The sequence below is a fragment of the Dendropsophus ebraccatus genome, chromosome 9, assembly GCF_027789765.1.
Source record: "Dendropsophus ebraccatus isolate aDenEbr1 chromosome 9, aDenEbr1.pat, whole genome shotgun sequence".
NCBI lineage: Eukaryota > Metazoa > Chordata > Amphibia > Anura > Hylidae > Dendropsophus > Dendropsophus ebraccatus.
Genome location: NC_091462.1, coordinates 27,263,649 through 27,282,927, shown reverse-complemented (window position 1 = coordinate 27,282,927; position 19,279 = coordinate 27,263,649). Strand labels below are relative to the sequence as shown.

At 42.4% G+C, this 19,279-nt stretch overlaps 1 protein-coding gene across 5 annotated transcripts in view; it reads left to right on the top strand.

Annotated features, from left to right (window-relative positions):
* IFIH1 (interferon induced with helicase C domain 1) overlaps positions 1 to 19,279 on the top strand; it is a 52,812-nt gene that overhangs the window by 19,349 nt on the left and 14,184 nt on the right. For 3 of the 5 annotated variants that reach the window (XM_069982823.1, XM_069982825.1, XM_069982824.1), the window contains exons 5-8: positions 4,697 to 4,856; positions 5,566 to 5,724; positions 8,982 to 9,038; positions 10,622 to 10,678. In XM_069982823.1, the coding sequence (XP_069838924.1) occupies positions 4,697 to 4,856; positions 5,566 to 5,724; positions 8,982 to 9,038; positions 10,622 to 10,678 (433 nt within the window). Of the gene's footprint in view, positions 1 to 1,529; positions 2,087 to 4,696; positions 4,857 to 5,565; positions 5,725 to 8,981; positions 9,039 to 10,621; positions 10,679 to 19,279 lie in introns of those variants that run through there. The other 2 variants (XM_069982822.1, XM_069982820.1) reach the window with 1 other exon arrangement.

The window sequence follows — 19,279 nt, the reverse complement described above, 5'->3', positions numbered from 1 at the left end:
ATGTGAGAAGCATAGCAGTGGATTTAGAGGTCTATGAAAACCTGGACCCTGACCAAGATAGGTCATGTCATCATATACTAATTCTAAAAAGGATTAAAACATATTCTTTGTGTTGGGGACAAAAACTCACTAATTCTGACACTGTAACCTCATAGACTTGTACTGTTGGAATTAGCCAATCAGGAGATACAGCCTGGGAGTGTTCACACGTTCTCCCTGGCTATATCTCCTGATTCCAGTGAGACCTGCTGCGATCAATAACTTTTGACATGCGTGATGACCTACAAAAACAGGAAAGTGCAACAGCAACCTGCAAGTGCCAGGACTTACCGCACATACACCCTCCAGCGTACCCCCATTAAAAACCTGTTCTAAAGATTTTTTTTAAAAATTAGGATCTTAGCAAACTATTTGATTGTTTGTGGCTACCTCCTATTGGCTTGTTCTCCACTAGAGATGAGCGAACCGGGTTCGGGTTCGAGTTGATCCAAACCTCAATGTTCGGTATTTGATTAGCTGGGGCTGCAGAACTTAGATAAAGCTCTAAGGTTGTCTGGAAAACATGGATACAGCCAATGACTATATCCATGATTTCCAGCAGCCACCGCTAATTAAATGCCGAAAGTTCGGGTTCGGATCGACACGAGCATGCTAGAGGTTCGCTCATCTCTATTCTCCACCCATCTCTTGTGGGTGTTTTAAACAGAGATTAGTTGGATCATTCATGCCTGGTTTGTAGTCTTAAAGGGGAACTCCAGGGGAATCCAAATTTGTATTCTTTTAAATCAACTGGTGTCAGAAACCTATATAGATTTATAATTATATTTAAAAATCTTAAGTCTTCCATTACCTACCAGCTGCTGTATGTCTTGTAGGAAGTGGTGCATTCTTTCCAGTCTGGCATACTGCTCTCTGCTGCCACCTCTGTCCATGTTGGGAACTGTTGAAAAAGAGCCATAGCAAATCCCCATAGAAAATTTCTGCTCTGGACAGTTCCTGACATGGATAGAGGTGGCAGCAGAGAGCGCTTTGTCAGACTGGAAAGAATACACCACTTCCTGCAGGATTTACAGCAGCTGATAAGTACTATAAGACTTGAGATGTTTAAATAGAAGTAAATTACAAATCTATATAACTTTTTGATACCACATGATTTGAAGGAAAAATAATTTAGCTGGATTACCCCTTTAAGGGATTTCCATGTCCGATGGCTGACATAGATGGCTCAGGCAACAATACTGAGTCCGGTCTTGAAGATTGATAGGGAACGTGTATTAAAAAATCGTATAACTTTTCATTTTGCATCGAGTGAGTATTCTTTGGTGCAGACATAATACTCCGTTACGTATCTACGGTATATAGGGATCATAATAGGAACGTTTTCTTCCTTGTATCCTGATGCATTTTCAGTTTCCAGCTGGTGACTCAGCAAGGAGCCATCTCCCCAGCTGCTGGCGCAGGGCTGGACTTCTGACATAGCTAAACAGAGAAACGAAACTGAAAATCACACTTCCTGCTTTCTATATAAGGGGGCAGGGAGATCAGGAAGACAGACTCCAGCACTGCGCTATATGCATATGACAGCCGGAGAGAACAAAGGAGCTTCACTGCAGCCTATCCATTTTATACAGAGTTAAACGCAGCCATGCAGCAAGACAACAGCGATGAAATCCATAGGAACACAATAGTAGCATTTAAGCCTCGGCTGTGCAGCCTCATCCAGGTGATACCAGTGCTGGAAAACATGCACAGTCTGAACCAGGAGTTTAAAGAAGAATTACAAGCCAAAGTGGCTACTGCTGGGAACCTAGCGGGGGCCCGAGCGCTCCTGGATCACATCATATCAGGACCTAGATGGCTCGGATGGTTTTCTGAGTTTGTCACAGCTCTCAGGAAGGCCGAAAATACTCAAGCTGAAATGTACCTGGCAGAAAGCCTACCGGCCCCCCAGGAAGAGGTCAAATATGACACCTGTGTGCAGCTGGTTCAGTTACTGTCCTTTCAGCTGCTCGAAAAACTGGACCCTAAGGAGACGACAGAAAAGTGCTTCAGTGCCGAAATATGCAGCTTGGAGGACGTGGACGTTGTAAGTTTGGATAACTACAAGGGTGACTAGTGGATTGGGGGTGAGGTTATTGCCTTGAATAGCCAACTGGGCCGTAACGTACTTCTAGAGGGGGTGTGAAAAGTCAAGGGTGCATGTATATGAGTCTCAGTGGGAAAGTCTTAATGGTCGATAATTCACCCAATAGAACGATTAACGATTTCGAAGTAACAATGTGTTTTTTATAACGATCAGTGTTTAGACGGAATGATATATTGTTTGAAAAAATAGTTATTGCGATTGTTTTAAGATCACTTAAGCCCATCTCATACAATAGGGTAAATCAGTGAAAAACTGTTTACGCAAATTTTTAGCGAATGACCAACGACGATTTGAGAACATGTTGAAAGATCACGATGAACGATTTATCGCTCGTCGCTTGATCGTTCGCTGTGTTTACACGAGCCGATTATCGCTCAATGGCGATCGTTATCACAAAAATTTGAACAATAATCTTTCCGTGTTAACGCACCATAAGGGTGGCCTGTTTACATGGCCCATTATGGGGCTGTGGGCCATGCAACGACACAAACAGGACCGATCGGCAAACAAGATCACTGCTCATTTGCAGTGCCTCCTGAAGGCATGAGTAATCGAGCGGCCGGGCTGCATGAACCATCACTGTATCATCTTTCCAGCCATTTAGATGTATTGCTATCGGCCGCACACCCCCTGTTTACACAGGGAGATGTGCAGACGATAGGGGTAGATTTTGAAGTCTTCCCAAAAATGCAATCAGCCGAGGAGCAGCATTTCCCCGTTCCTCAGCTGAAGGCTGTCACTTATACACAGGCAGAATATTGGCCGAAGGAGAGTTTCTAACAGCGCTCCTGGACGATAATCATCCCGTATCAAAGGGGCTTAAGACGTGCACCCCCTTCTGAAAGAAAGTTACTGCCCTGTTGACCCTTGAGTCCATCAGCTTCAAGTTACGCCTCTACTTGTAGCAGGAGTTGAGCTGCCCAGGGGCGTAGCTAGAAATAGCAGGGCCCCAAAGCAAACTTTTGATTGGGCCCCCCTTCCTTCCCGACTGACCCTAAGCTGTCCACCTGGTGCTGCAAATGATGACAGCTTAAGGGGCAAGTGTATTGCAGGAGTGGGCAATGGGGCCCCGCTGATGTGGTGGGCCCCATAGCAGCTGCTTTGGCTGCTATAGTGGTAGTTAGGCCCCTGGAGCTGCCCTATATTTCTCTGGAGATTGTCTCCTGCTATGAGTCCGATCAGGTGGCCTTTTGGGCACTGAAATACATGGTAATACATGGTATAACTTGCAATTGCAGCAGGTCTCTGGACTTAAAGGGTACCTGTCACATTCATTAAAATGTGCCAATAACAAAAATACATTTATGATTAAGGCTTTATTAGTTTGCATGTGATTTTTTTTATTTTTTTTTTGCAAGCTGCATTTTCCAAACTGACCAGCAGATGTCGCTGTTTACAAATATATTTAGCATGCAAAAGTTTTCTATTTTCCTTAAAGGGTTTTTCCAGACACACAAACTCAGGTGGTTTCAAAAGAAAAAGAAATAGCTATGTTTTTCTAATCCTGGATAATCCCTTTAAAGGACAGCTATTCAAGCGAATGTCTCAACAAAAAATGCATATAAGTGTTGGGTCCACCACATCGAAAGCTGATTATAGCTATATATAGAGTTACCCCCTCTATGACATCAATATGCCTTCATAAGGCTTTAACTTTTAACTGATATAAGAAATATATGTGGTGGCTCTACTGCGTAGTACTCGGCCTGTGATAGTAATTGTCAGGATGCCAGTGCTAGTCCAGCACACAGGTGTGATGTTGTTACCTGCTTGTGTATGGCCGGTTTGTACTGTTCCCCAAATGGTCGGTGACCTGCCGGGCTGTGATGGGTCCCTTGGGCTCCTGTCACGGTAGTCCAGAGTGGCAATCGACCCACCTGGACTATCGGTACCGCCACTCACAGAAAGGAGAGAAATTACACAAGGCGTGTGGCGAATGTGTAAAGGTGCTGGTGTGGATAGAGCGATGAGTCCCAGTAATAAAAATTGAACAGCTTTTACTGTGCAGTCTTTGAATAATATAAAACACTTTGACAGCAAATAGATAATCTGATAATAGATAATTTCCTCCCACACAGTGACTACTTCCTACAGGGGTGTGTAAGAGACCCTGTGAGTGGTGGAAAGGAATGTGTGCAATAAAAAGAGAGAAAGAGAGAAGAGCATCTCCATTGGACAATAAAAAAGTTCTATATAGGAAACAGTAACCCTTTGTTGGCTTCAGCTGTGTAGTACATAAAAGCATATATATATAAGACACTGACACCTTGTGGTGAAACTAGAGAATACCTTCATCACCACTTTACTTTGAGAAAAGGGCTTTTGCGACAGGTGTGGAAACTTGGTGGGACACCACATATATTGTCGAAGTAATTTCTTACAGTGCAGTTTTTAAAGCAAACCATCAGTTACAGGAAACCACAAAAAGGACATAAATAAAGGTCTCTGAGACCCCCACCCAGTCTTCAAGACTTCAGTGCTTAAATAATAACTGTTTTGCTCATTTATGTTTTTGAGTCCCCTGTAATCTTTATATTCCTGTGATTGCAGATAAATGCAAAACAAGGCAACTATGAAGCCAACAGGGAACTGCTCAGCAGGATTACCAAGAAGAAGGACTGGTATAAAGTTTTTTTCCGTGTTTTACATGAGCTGGAAAAGAAGGATCTCATTAAGGAGTTAACCGGAGGCACATATGAAGAATTTATAGGTAAAGGAGATTTGTACTTTTTTTTTTTTTTTTTTTAATCCCTTACTTTCCAGTCATTCATTATTGTAGACCCCTTTAGGTACTGATTCTCACCCCAACCAGCAGCATCCTAAGGGAAACTTTCAGCTCTATATCAAGCTCAGAGCTCAAGTGCCATAGAGGTCGTGCTGAGCTGCAGCATGCATGCCTTCTCCCTCCCCCACCTCTTCTGTCTTTAGCAACTGGCGTACGCCGTCAGTTTTGGAAGCCTAGCAGCGGACATCACTCATGGTGGGGAAGGGATGGAGGGAGGAGGCATGCATGTTGCAGCTCAGCACGGCCTCATTGACAGCTGAGCTCTGAGCATGTTATAGAGCTGACAGATTCCCTGTCTTAGTCATAGGAACAGGGCCTTACAGCCAGAGATTTCCCTCCTACCATGTGCCATAACCCTGGTGGTTATTCGCCATTGTATAGTGGTACACATGGAGGTACCATATGGGCCCAGATTGCTATCGGATCCTTGTTATGTACAGAGCACAGTCTCATAGCTGTTCAATGAATCCCTGTGACATGCATTTCCCCCTCAAGAAACATAAAGCACATAACTATGTGAGCCATTGTTGCCATCCCATGTATCCAGTGTCTACCAGTGACCCTCTCCTTCTGTCGCACATGTGCCTTGACCTCATCATTGACAATACTGTAACAATTCTTGTTTCCTTAACAGATGGGATGAATGAAGTGGACGACGTCCTTGCAAATCATAAAAGCTCTTCCCTAGACGACTGTGTGAGCTCTGAGATGACAGAGCAGCACAACAGCCATGATGTGACAGGCGCGAATGGCTACCTTGACATATCGTACTCAGAGGCTTCTAGTCATTCAGGTAAGTTGCTAGCCATAGACACATTAAGGATTATAGGCTTTTATGCAACCATCTCCTCTGATCAGAGTAATTCACGTTTCCTTTTTCTTTCCATCCAGCCTGGGACATCTTGAAGTCTTATCCTGGCCTTAAATCCTTTCTCCAGATTCTGCCAGAGAAACATTTTAGGCTCCTTCTTCTAGCACATATAGTAGTTAGGTCCCCTGTGCCTCTATATAGTAGTTAGACTCCTCTCTGCATCCATATAGTTTCTAAGGCTCCCCTGTGCCCCCACATAATAGTTCAGTATGCCACTTCAGTTCGGTGTGCCCCTATATAGTAGTATGGTCCCCAAATAGCATAGGCCCCTCTGTGCAGCCCCTATATAGTATGAGAATAGATCCCAGCACACATTAAGTAGAATTCTGCTAATTTATTACTACAATTGGTGCCTCCACTTTGTTCACTTGTGTTTTGGACAATTTTGCATATTGTTTTCCATGTACTTGAACATGCTTGTTTGTTTACTCTGGTACGTCATTATGATGTCACCGCTTGACCACCCCCTTCCATTTGGCAGTCTTTTTGCTATTTAAACCTGCTTGTAACCACTGTACATTGAGCTAATGAAGGCTATCTAGCCGAAACATGTCCTCCTGTATATACTGCACCAATTGTACTAATAAATTAGCATAATTATAAAAAAAAACAAAAAACAAAAAAACTCCTGTATATACTGCACCAATTGTACTAATAAATTAGCAGTATTCTACTTCATGTGTGCCGGGATCTATTCTTCTACTGTTCTGGGACGAGTCCTACCACGAGCACCATCAACCCGACAGAGTGCCGCCTTCCAAAACTATACCTATATAGAGACTCCTCTATGCAGCCCTCTCCTGTGTATCCCCTATATAGTATCAGGCAGGCTCCCCCTCATATAGTACCACATGGTATCAGCCCTACTACCCTGCGCAGCCTCCACATATGGTATTAGCCCCTCTGTTCAAAAACAACCAACTAAGTAAAGAAACTCCAGTTCCACACTATCCAGACTCCACAGATCCATAATTACAACAGTCTATCACACAGAAAAAAGTGTGGCCAGATTACTGGTTATACGTGAGAGAAAGACACATACTCACAGAACTTCACCTTGTTGCCATTTATTTCTGGGTATATCGCAGCATAGTGCTCACAGGCTGACATACATTCACCACACACTCTGAACACTTCGGCCTCCTGCCGCAACATTTCGGAGGATGGGACTCCTCCTTCTTAATTTTTTCTGTGTGATTAGCCCCTCTGTATAACCCTAATACAGTATCAGTCCCCCCTTTTAGCCCCATGTAATATCAGTTACCCTTTCTGCAGCCCCCATATAGTGTCAGTCTTCCCCTGTGACCCCCATATAGTATCAGTCCCCCCTCGGCAGCCCCATATTGAATCAGTTCCACTTCATGCAGCCCCCATATAGTATCAGAACCCCCCCTGCAGCCCCCATATAGTATTAATCCCCTCAGCCCCCATATAGTATCCTTTGTCACCTGCAGTCCCCATTCTGTCTCAGCCCCGAACTTCTGCAGTCCCTATATAGTCAGTCCCCCCCAGTTCCACCCCTGCAGCCCCCATTAAATATTATGCCCTCACCGTATGCAAAAAAAAAAACAAAAAAAACCCACTCCTACTCACCTAGCTTTAACCGGCGCCATGACTGCAGACATTTGCTGGGGTTCAGCAGGCGCTGGCATAATAGGGTGATGTGCCTTGTGCAGTCGCACACTCCTAAGGCCCTGGTTCGAATTCATCTTAAATACAAAATGAAGCTATTTTATATGTTATTGATTAGAAAATCCTTCAATTTTGTGTATTCCATCCACACACTGTATCAAAAAGGAAGGGGAAGATGGAAAGGAAAAAGTTATGAGCTCAGCATTACAGTCGGGTTTGTTCGAGCCTGTATGCATTATAGGGGCTATCCTAGACTATCATTATTCCATAGGATAGGGGATCATTAGCTGTGTGATCTGACCACTGGGATTACCACTGCTCACTATTTATTTCTGTATTTCTGCTCACGCAATGATACAGAAATAAATATAATTTTATTGTACCAGCAGGGGGTGCTCTTTTCAAGCTTTTCTATGATGACAAAAAGTCTCAGGAGACAGAAAAAAATAGAAGCGTATGGGAGGTGTAAAGAGGTATAATATGATAGACTGCAGTGTACAGCTCTGCAAACTTGGAGCTCCATGTGTTTTCACATATCCATGCTGCTTGCTGTCTGTTTTAATGATATATGTAAAAAGCCTGTAGCTTCCCTGCCTGTATAATGCCTCTAAACATTTACCACATGAGGTTTACACGATCAGCACTTGGGTACCAAGCTTTAACAAAGTATCCTAAAAGAAGTAAGAAAATACCTTACATATTACAATCTGCTACCAATGCAATACACAATATCTTCCAGCAGGTGGCGCATATGTCCATAGAAAAGTCAGTGCTTTGCTTATTCACTGAAACTCTTTGCCCCCTATTCTTTCATTGTATTTGACTCTAAGCAAAGACTAAGCTACACCCCGTTAATCCACACCCTCAACAGCAAAACATGATGAATTCCAAGGTGTAGAAAGATCCAGACATTTCTTGCAGATGCCCTTTCAGATTAAAAAATGTTATAGGGGTACTCCAGCAAAAAATAAAAATCTTACAAATCAACTGGTGTCAGAAAGTGCCAGAGATTTGTAATTTACTTCTATTTAAAATATCCAGTCTTCCAGTACTTATCAGCTGCTGTATGTCCTGCAGGAAGTGGTGTATTCTTTCTAGTCCGACACAGTGCTCTCTGCTGCCACCTCTGTCCATGTCAGGAACTGTCTAGAGCAGTAGCAAATCCCCATAGAAAACCTCTCCCGCTCTCCAGACTAGAGAGAATACACCACTTCCTGTAGAACCTACAGCAGCTGATAAGTACTGGAAGACTAGAGATTTTTTAATAGAAGTAAATTATAAATCTCTGTCACTTTCTGTCACTAGTTGATTTGAAAGAAAAATATTTTTGCTGGAGTACCCCTTTAACCATTTGTGTTTTTCTCAGCCATTTTTAGGTTTCTCGGTTTGCCGTTCTTATACAGTAAGACAGGTCTATTGATAAAAGTTTTAGTGCAGCTTCTTTTCCTCAAATATGGAGAAATCCTCCCTAATGAATATCTGATACTAGGCAGTGCCGCCCTTGTGTTATTGCTCTTTAATCGCATTTACATTATTTTCGCTTTTAGATTTGGATGCAAATTTTACCAAGTCACCCGAAAACCATGACTGCTGCGAGGAATCAGGTAAAATTTTACACATTCATTTTCCCAATATCTGTCAGCTACCCAGACTTTTTCCTGCAGAGCGTTGTGGGCACCAACCAGCCGAGTCACATGACAGTGCCACTGGTGATGCAAGACCCACAGACAATGCTGCAGCTTCTGTTTATACGTCATCACAGTAAAGTCACAGCTTACACTGCTCATTACTGCTGTATAATGTCCTCCATGCTGCTTCTACTTCTCTATAGAGATATAGGGCAGCGGGATTATCTCTTCTTTGTGTAAACAGTGTGTAGGAGTCATCATATAGGTTAGATTCCATCCACTAGCTCAGGGACAACTGCAAATGGGAAAACTGGTAAACAGTTATTTCATTCTACTCCTCGCGTACACAATAAAATGTAATGGACTGGACTATAGGATACTCTTACTCAGAAAAGACATAGACACCCCACCACCTTTCTGCTCTCATTGCATTGAACAGCCAAAAAAAAAAAAACTAAATCACCCCTTTAGTTAAACCCCACCCCAACAGCAAAACATGGAATATGAAATACATGATGTGAAAGAATATGCTCATTTCTCAAATGTCTGGCACATAGTCTTATGCACTAAAAAAAAAATAGGCAGGTGTTTCCTCGTCTTTATTGTCTGTCAACCATTTCTAGAGTTTATGCCATTTCAAAGTAGGACCTTGTTACGTATACTGTTTTTAGTGCTGTGTGTGTATGTGTATGTGTCTGTGTTTTTTTTTTTAAAGAGGTTGTCCAGTGAAAATGTTTTTCTTTTATATAAACTGGTTTCAAAAAGTGATATAGATTTGTAATTTACTTCTATTTAAAAATCTCCAGTCTTTCATCCGTTGAAATTGTCTATTAAGTGGGCACACTCATCGGTACACTGATGTTGTTTTCAGGGTGCTCCCTTGCTATACATGTAGCTTAGTTATATAGTACCGTATTATGTTTTTTGATTTGACACTACGTGCCAACCTTTCTACTGTTGAGATGTTATTGTTGAGTTTTGTACTCTAGTCCTGTTAGGACATATGTTCTTACTTGAAATTTTCACTGTTAAATGCCAATTTATGGCTTTGTGTATTTGTGTCTCCAAACAATAAAACTACCAAATAAATAGAATGTTAAAAAAAAAATCTCCAGTCTTCCCATACTCATCAGCTGCTGTATGTCCTGCAGGAAGTGTTGTTTTATTTTCAGTCTGACACAGTGCTCTCTGCTGACATCTCTGGCCGAGAAAGGAACTGTCCAGAGCAAGAGAGGTTTTCTATGGAGATTCATATAACACCAAGAGAGAGCTCTTGTCTCAGCCAGAGATGGCAGCAGAGAGCAGTGTGTCAGACTGGAGAGAATACACCACTTCCTGCAGAACATACAGCAGCTGATAAGTATGGGAAGATTTGAGATTTTTTTTTATAGAAGTAAATTACAAATCTGTATAACTTTATGATATCATTTGATTTGAAATAAAAATATTTTCTCTGAATAACCCCTTTAATAAATCCTTCCCAGAGATGATCTCATAACAGGCAGCGCCGCCCTTGTGCTTTTCATCTTTAATTGCAATCAAATTTTTTTGGGTTTTAGATACGGATGCAAGTTTTACCAAGTCAACCGAAAACCATGACTGCTGCAGGGAATCAGGTAAAATTTATTACTTGCCTTATTCATAGGATAGGTTCACAGCCGTCATTTTGAGGCCAAATAACGTCCGATATTTTGAAATCACGAACGTCACTTCAAAATAACAGAAGTTATTAGGACTGACGTGCAAAAAGATGGCTGCTGATTGGCCAAAAATGACGATGTGTGAACCTAGCCATACTGTGTCTACCCTGTTAAATTACATTACTTGTTTTGGGAAGATCATAAGACTGCCATGAGGTTTTATAGTTCTTTTATATAGCTGTATAAAGAACATTTTTTTTTTTTGCCTTCTGTGCAAATATTCTATCCAGTACCAGACACGTGGGCAAAAAATACCCCTCAAACCCTTCAAAATCTCCAACATGTGGTTTAATCTCCCATTGATTCTAATATGAAATATTCAAAAACGCATGGGTCTTTTGTAAAAAAAAAAAAAAATCATTAAGCATACATGTAGAAATGGAAAACATTGCATAATTCTGTAAGTCACTTGATCACACAGTGTTCTGGACAAATGATTACTACGCCATTGAAAAAATATATATATAATAATAAGCAAAGAACATTTAATCACCCTTTAGCTGAAAATATACTGTAGCTTTCCAGATGAACAAGACTATAAATCGTGGTGACCAGTTGTTGTTGCAATTTGATCCACAACATCTATGATGCAATGTTTCCTGCTAAGTTTTTTCTTGCAGTGAATTTCTGTGACTGGGCAGATAGTAAATAAACACCTCTCACACTCTAGGTTACTGTCAGTGCTAGCAGTCATAGGTGCAGGCTAGGTGATAGGCTCTGCACCAATCTCATTAACCAACTCTCATTTGTGGTACATCGGGCCATGTAAAACGGTGTTTAGTTTCTTTTGTGGGTTCTAGGATTAACCCACATTCAGGTATATTTATCTCTGAAGACTTAAAGGGGTTATCCAGCGCAACAAAAACATGGCCACTTTCCCCCTACTGTTGTCTCCAGATTGGGTGGGGTTTAGAAACTCAGTTCCATTGAAGTAAATGGAGCTTAATTGCAAACCGCACCTGAACTGGAGACAACAGTAGGGGGAAAAGTGGCCATGTTTTTGAAGTGCTGGAGGGGTTCCTTTAAGCCAGTCGTCTGTTTCTATATACGAAAAATATCACTACCGCACTGTATGCCTTCGGCAACAATCCTCACTACAGGATCTCCACAAGTCCAACTTAATAAACAAAGTAGTGAGACAGAAAACCGTCTTTAATACAGCTGTACCTCAGTACTTCAGGGCCGTAGTCCTCTGTATCCGGATAACCACAAAGAAAGGAATCCACGAACTTGACTTTCAATCCATATAGAATTTATTTCACAATACTGGGTATATTAACTTTGCTCACAGGCTGTTCCAAACACCCAAGCATCCACCTGGTGTCCTGCGGACGTTTCGGAGGATAGACTCCTCCTTCCTCATGCGCAAGGACTTGCTGGGTGGCGGGTCTGATCAGGCTGATGTAGATTTAACTACAACTTGCTCTATGCCTTGTGCCATAAACACTTTATGCCAAGTGCCTCCCACTTGGTGAGGATGTAAAGTGTAAAAAAGAAGTTGCCGGTATGGGCAAACATTTTGTGAATTTTATAGTGTGTACCTATTAGATAAATTCGCCAATAAGTTCTCCTTGAAAAATGCCCAGACACTCCATGTGGTCTCACCCACACTGCTGACTAGCTTACTGTTTCTATATAGTCTGTGGTGCTATAGCTGTGGCAACCATTGGCATTGTAGACAAACATTGGATAATATATAATAAGTGTAAAGTACAGTACAACACAGTATCTGGCAGACACCACATAAGCTGAAAAATACACATTTACCTTGGGTTTTTGATAGAGATGAGTGAACTTGCCTAAAGTTCAGGTTCACATGAACCCAGAATGATCAGCGTTTGAATCCCACTGCCTGGAGAAGGTGGATGCAGCCCTAGGACTGTCTGGGATAAAACCATAGGCCATGTTCACATGGCGTGAGACACTGGCTGTTCCGTGACTTGGCCGGGTCTCGGAATGGCCGGTGTCAGAGAAGATCATCCCGGTACCGGCCAGATGATCTTTACTGCTGCTTAATTTGGATGCAGACACATCATTGTGCGCCTGCATCCAAATTCCCCGCGGCCGGAGCTGCTTGCTCCATTGTGTGCACTGACAGGTTTTCTGCGGCCGCTATTCATTGAACATCAGTTCTTTGCAGGGCCGCTAGGTATCCCACCCGGAGCATATACTATGTGTATACACTCCGTCCGGGATTCCATAGAAGACAGCACTATGTAAGCTACGTAGTAATCACAGCTGTATTTGCAAATAGGCAACAACGGCCGTGATTATTAAGTAAATTACGTAGTGTGAACATAGCCATAGGCTACATCCACCTTCTTTAGGCAGTGGCATTCAAATGCCAATCTTTCGGGTTCACACAGATGCGGTCTGTCTGTGAGTTCGCTCGTCTCTAGTCTTTGACAGAGAAATTAAGGCATGATTTGTTCCCCCTTAGTTCTGGTTTGTTCTAGTTGCATGTGAACTGCTGCACTCCACAGCCATCATGTCTCGCAACGCCTTTAATCCTCTTGTATCAGTTTTGAATGCAGTTTCCCTTTATGGCAATGTTCACACACTGTCAATAAAGACCCTTTTTATTCGGCGCACAGCATTTGACGACCATGCAGGAAAAACAGCCGTCATTTTTATGGAGTGGAAATATAGCCTAAAGGTGTGTTCACACACAGCAGATTTCTAGCAAAAATGTCTTAGACTGGAAATCAGTTAAATTCATCTAGTTTTGGAATTATTTTGGAAGTGTGCAAAAATATCAGCACCAAATCTGCTGCATATGAACACACCCTAAGGGTATGTTCACACTGAGCAAATCAGGCGGAATTCCACTGCAGAACTTTCCGCCGCGGAATCCCGCCTGTATCAGTGTCCCATAGCTCATCTATGGGAGAGCGTGCACTCCTTCACAGCCGCCTCTCTCCACTCAAAGAAATGACATGTCACTTCTTTGAGTGGAGAGTGGCGGCAGTGGGGGAGCGTGCGCTCTCCCATAGACACGCTATGGGACACTGATACAGGCGGGATTCCGTTGGCGGAAAGTTCTGCAGCAGAATTTCCGCCTGATTTGCTCAGTGTGAACATACCCTTAGGGTAACGGATCGCAGCGAATTTCTCACTGGGGGTTTTGCAGCAAGATCCGTTGCGATCCAAGGTCCTGTCAGTTCCTATGTGAATACATACTTGCAGTGGATCTTTCAGACCGCTGCGAGTATGTAAATCACCCTCCCCCTTAACCCGCACATACATTACCTGTCCTCACCCTTGCTTGCTGCACGGGCTCCCAGCTTCCCCCTGTTCCACTCAGCCAATCAGTGGAAGAGCAGGAGGCCGGAAGCCTGTGGCGGCGTGTGTTATAAGTGGGCGGGTGTTTTACATACTCACAGTGGTCTGAAAGATCCGCTGCAAATATGTATTCACATAAGAACTGACAGGACCTTGGAATGCAACGGATGTCGCTGCAAAACTCTCAGCGAGAAATCCGCTGTGATCCGTTACGTGTGAAGTCACCCTTAAAGGGAAGCTTCATGTCAAAGGGGATATAAGGGCTTGTGGGCAATTTTGAGACTTGATCACAGATCACAAGACAACCAGAACTAAGGAGGGAAAATACTCCCTCACAATTACAGTAAAAGACCCCAGATATGTATATGTTTCAGATTATGCAGTGTCTTTCAAAAAGAAACCAATCAAGAAAGTTCAATTTATATGTCAACCATGAAGAAACATTTCATGGAAAAATTACAAAACCACATAATAACCTCTATAGGAAGCGAGTTACAAAACGTTTGGATGCCCTTACTGTTCTGGTTCATATACATTAACTGCACAGGTTCTACGCAATCCTAATTCCCCTCCCGATATGCTCTGTGTCCTTTCAGGACGTGTCGTTCTGAATGGAGTTGCTTATTCAGCACTGACATTACGTTCCTCAGTTTTGCCAAAGTGATGTGATTTCTTTTAAAGTTTTCAGTGCAGTTCAGGGAGTAAAACGGCTTCTAAAATGTCGACTTTGCTGTAAAAACCCATAAACTCTGCATCAGAATTGGTAATTAATATGGAAACTTCTGTGATGTGTGAATTGGGTTTAAAAACATCCATAATAACAGAACATGGCCTTAAAATTTACAAAAACGTCTGACAAGAGAGTCTGGGTCATTGGTTGGCCTCTGTGCCCCTTCTTCTTTGCTTGGATTCAGTGAAGGTCTCATGGACTTTCAATAAATCTGTATACTGCACACTCAAAAATAAAGGGACACAACACTTAACAGAGCACTGCTGCCCCTTTATTCCAGTGATTAGTGGAGGTCTCAGCACCCGGACAGCACAGATCCAAACATCTGACATGTTATAAGACCTCTTGTTTTTATGACCTTTAACTGGTATTGTGACCACAGGGCCTATTACCCGGCCCAAGCATCGGCCAGACAGGCTGATAAAATGTTGAGTAAGGCTGTGTTCACACAGGACGTTTGTTTTGTATTTAATTTTCCAGATTTCCTATAACTTCTGAAAGGGAAGGGTTATTCCACCCTATCTGACTGCAGTAGAAACTTCTTACCATGGTTTAGCTCTCTAACAATCACAGTTATCTCCTGCACTCCGAACCAAAACATAGCCACCTCCCTTGCCCACCTACTTCTGACTATTGACTTTTTGCCTACACACTGTACAATTAAAAGCAGTCATTTGGTAGCTGATAGCCAAGGGGGGGGGAGACAAGTGCTAATGGATATCCAGTATTTCTGAGCATGCACACATCACTGAGTGGACTCGTCCACTGCAATCTGTAAGACCTGCTGCAAGAAAAGCAGTAAGTTATATAACCCTGAAATAAGGTTCTTTGACACTAAAGAGGTAAAATCCTAAACTTTCCCTACTGTCTCCCCATTTCATAAAACAACCAGTAAGCCATACTTATACCTTCCCCAACCCATGGCTTCCCCACTGCTCCTGCTGTGCAGTCTTCTGGTCCCAGCTGGATTCCCATTCTGCCGGCTTCTGATGAGGTCCCGCTCCCCGTTTAGCTCTTTGACTGGCTGAGCTGGAAGCAGGACGTCACAGCCGAGACCAAAAGATCACACGACAGGTGGAGCAACATGGGGGTAAATATGGCTTATATGTTTTATGTCACAGGGAGGCATTAGGGAGAGTTCAACATTTCCCCAGACAACCTCTTTAATGCTGCCCGCATTTTTCAACGTTTCACTTGGCCAGGCCTAACATTTATGTGTATGGATGGAATGGGATAGATTGCCAGCAATTGACAGCTACCGCTTAATATATACCATCTAAACAAATGTAAATGGTTCATGTAGATCAGACTCGATAAGGGGATCTGTACACCTAGTGGTTTTGTGCCATGTGGTCAAAAAATAGATTTTATAAAAATTATTGAATTATTACAGTTTTTTATTGGTAAAACTTATTAAATTTGGCACACGGCCATGGTGTATATGGGCACTTTTAATGTGGCACCTTTAATGTAAACATCACTTACACCTAATGCTAAGTTTACACGATGCGATTATTGGCCCGATCGTACGATTAACGATTTCGAAGTAACGCTTTTTTTTATAACGATCAGCGTTTAGACGGTATGATATATCGTACAGAAAATTCGTTTTACGATCGGTTAAGCCTATCTCACACATAGGTAAAATCAGTGAACGACTGTTTACACGGAACGATCGCCGAATTTTTTGCGAGCGACGATTTATGAACATGTTAAAAGATCAAAATGAACGATTTTTCGATCGTTCGCCGCGTTTACACGTACAATTATCGTTCGTATTCGATCATTATCGCGAAAATTCGCCCGATAATCGATCCGTGTAAACGTAGCATTAGTGTCCATTTACACAGAAAGATTATCTGCCAAAGATTTGAAGCCAAAGCCAGGAATGGATTTGAAAAGAGGAGAAATCTCAGTCTTTCCTTTATGACCTGACCTCTGTTTATAGTCTGCTTCTGGCTTTGGCTTCAAATCTTTGTCAGATAATCTTTCTGTGTAAATGGACCCTTTGGGTCCCACGTTAACGACTAATGATAAACGATCGCAAACAAGATTGTTTATTGTCATCCTGAAATCATTCACCATATTATGCAGAATGGTAGTGGTTAGGGTCCATTTACACAGAAAGATTATCTGGCAGATTATCTGCCAAAGATTTGAAGCCAAAGCCAGAAAGAGACTATAAACGGAGATCAGGTCATAAAGGAAAGCCTGAGATTTTACTTCTTTTCAAATCCATTCCTGGCTTTGGCTTCAAATCTTTGGCAGATAATCTGTCTGATCTTTCTCTGTGAATGGACCCTTACAGCGAACAATTAATGATTTTAGGTTCAGATCTAAATCAGAGATCAACCACAAACAAACAATTTTTTCATCGTTGCCCGCAATTACACAGGACGATTTTCGTACAAATTCAAATGATATATCGATTTTCCGCCCAATAATCATCCCGTGTAATAAGGCCCTGACTTTCTAGCAACGACTAGACTACAAGCTCTCGGCAAGGAGCACAATTAGATCACGTTTACAGGATTTATAACCGATATATTAATATAAAAAGCCTGATTTAGTGTGGAGTGTTAAATAGTGCAGAAAACTATTGGGACTGTGTTTGTATGACTCATGTCATGCCTGGAATACGGTCTGTGATGTGGGGGTGAGAATTCCTGCCAGTCATCTCTGTCCAGTTCTTTGTAAGTTAATGTCAGTGCACAATGGAGGACGGAACAGCTTCAGCGTAAAACTCCTACAGTCAACACATTCGTTTATGACACTTTTGCCCTTGTCAGTGTTTAGCAGCAGCAACACTTCAAGAGAATGGACAGGTCACAAAAGTCAGATGATGATCTATTCATTTACTGTACAATTGTAGATCTATACTAAAACTCTGATATCGATATTGGGATGATAATCTATTGGGCAGAAGTTGTCAAGAGTTTTATTCCTCATACTGTTGGTTTAGAGAATTAGGCTGGGTTCATATATTTCAGGCAGTATTTGGTCCTCATGTCAGGTCCTCATAGCAACCAAAACCAGGAGTGGAATAAAAACACAGAAAGGCTCTGTTCACACAATGTTTTAATTGAGTGGATGGGCATCATTAAATGGCAAATATTTTCTGTTATCTTAAAACAACGGCCGTTGTATTGAAATAATGGCAGTTATTTACTGTTATATGGCGGCTGTCCACTCAATTTCAACATTGTGTGAATAGAGCCTTTCTGTGTTTTAAATCCACTCCTGGTTTTGGTTGCTATGAGGACCTGACATGAGGACCAAATACTGCCTGAAATATACTGTGTGTGAACCCAGCCTTAGAATGTAAGCTCCACTAACTAACTGACATGAATAAATATATTAAGGAGGGTTCACACTTACCGTATCGCAGTGGATTCGATGTTGCGGATCTGCAGCAGATTTGATCTAAATAACTTAACACCGTGTCAAATCTGCACCATCAAATCTGCTGCGGATATGCCGCGGATCTGCTGCTGATCCTGTATGTGTGAACGCACCCTAAGGCTATATTACGTAGGTTCCGTAGTAATCATGGCCGTTGTTGCCGATTTGCAACAACGGCCATGATTACTACGAAACTCACGTAGTGCTGCAGGCTAAAAGAATCCCGCCCAGAGTGTACACACATAGTATAGTAGACTCCGGCCAGGATCCCTAGCGGCGCCACATAAAATCTGACATTCAATGAATAGCGGCCGCAGAAAACATGTCAGTACACACAATGGAGCGTGTGGCTCCGGCCGCGCGCTCCATTGTGTGCAGCGGGGAATTCGGATGCGGGCACATCAGAATTCAGCGGCAGTGAAGATCATCCAGCCGGCACTGCAGTACGGCTGGTGTCTCAGGCTGTGATAACATGGCCTAAGGGTGTGTTCACACGTACAGGATCAGCAGCAAATTTGATGGCGCAGATTTGAAGTTGAAGTTTCGAAGCAAATCAAATCTGCGCCATCAAATCTGCTGCAGATCCTGTACATGTGAACGCACCCTTAAGGGGTACTCCAGCGAATATTGTTTTCTTCAAATCAACTGGTTTCAGAAACTTATATAATTTTGTCATTTTCTTCTGTTTAAAAATCTCAAACCTTCCAGTACTTATCAGATGCTGTATGTCCTGCAGGAAGTAGTGTATTCTTTTCAGTCTGACACAGTGCTCTCTGCTGCCACCTCTGTCCATGTCAGGAACTGTCCAAAGTAGTAGCAAATCCCCATAGAAAACCTCTCCTGCTCTGGACAGTTCCTGTCTCGGCCAGAGGTGGCAGCAGAGAGCACTGTGTCAGACTGAAAAGAAAACACCATTTCCTGCAGGACATACAGCAGCTGATAAGTATGGGAAGATTCGAGATTCTTAAATAGAAGTAAATTACAAATCTGTATAACTTTCTGAAACCAGTTGATGTGAAAGAATAAGATTTTCGCTTAAAGATGTATAAAGCCTGACCATTGAACCATCAACATTTTTAAAATAGCCTATACTATACCCTCCA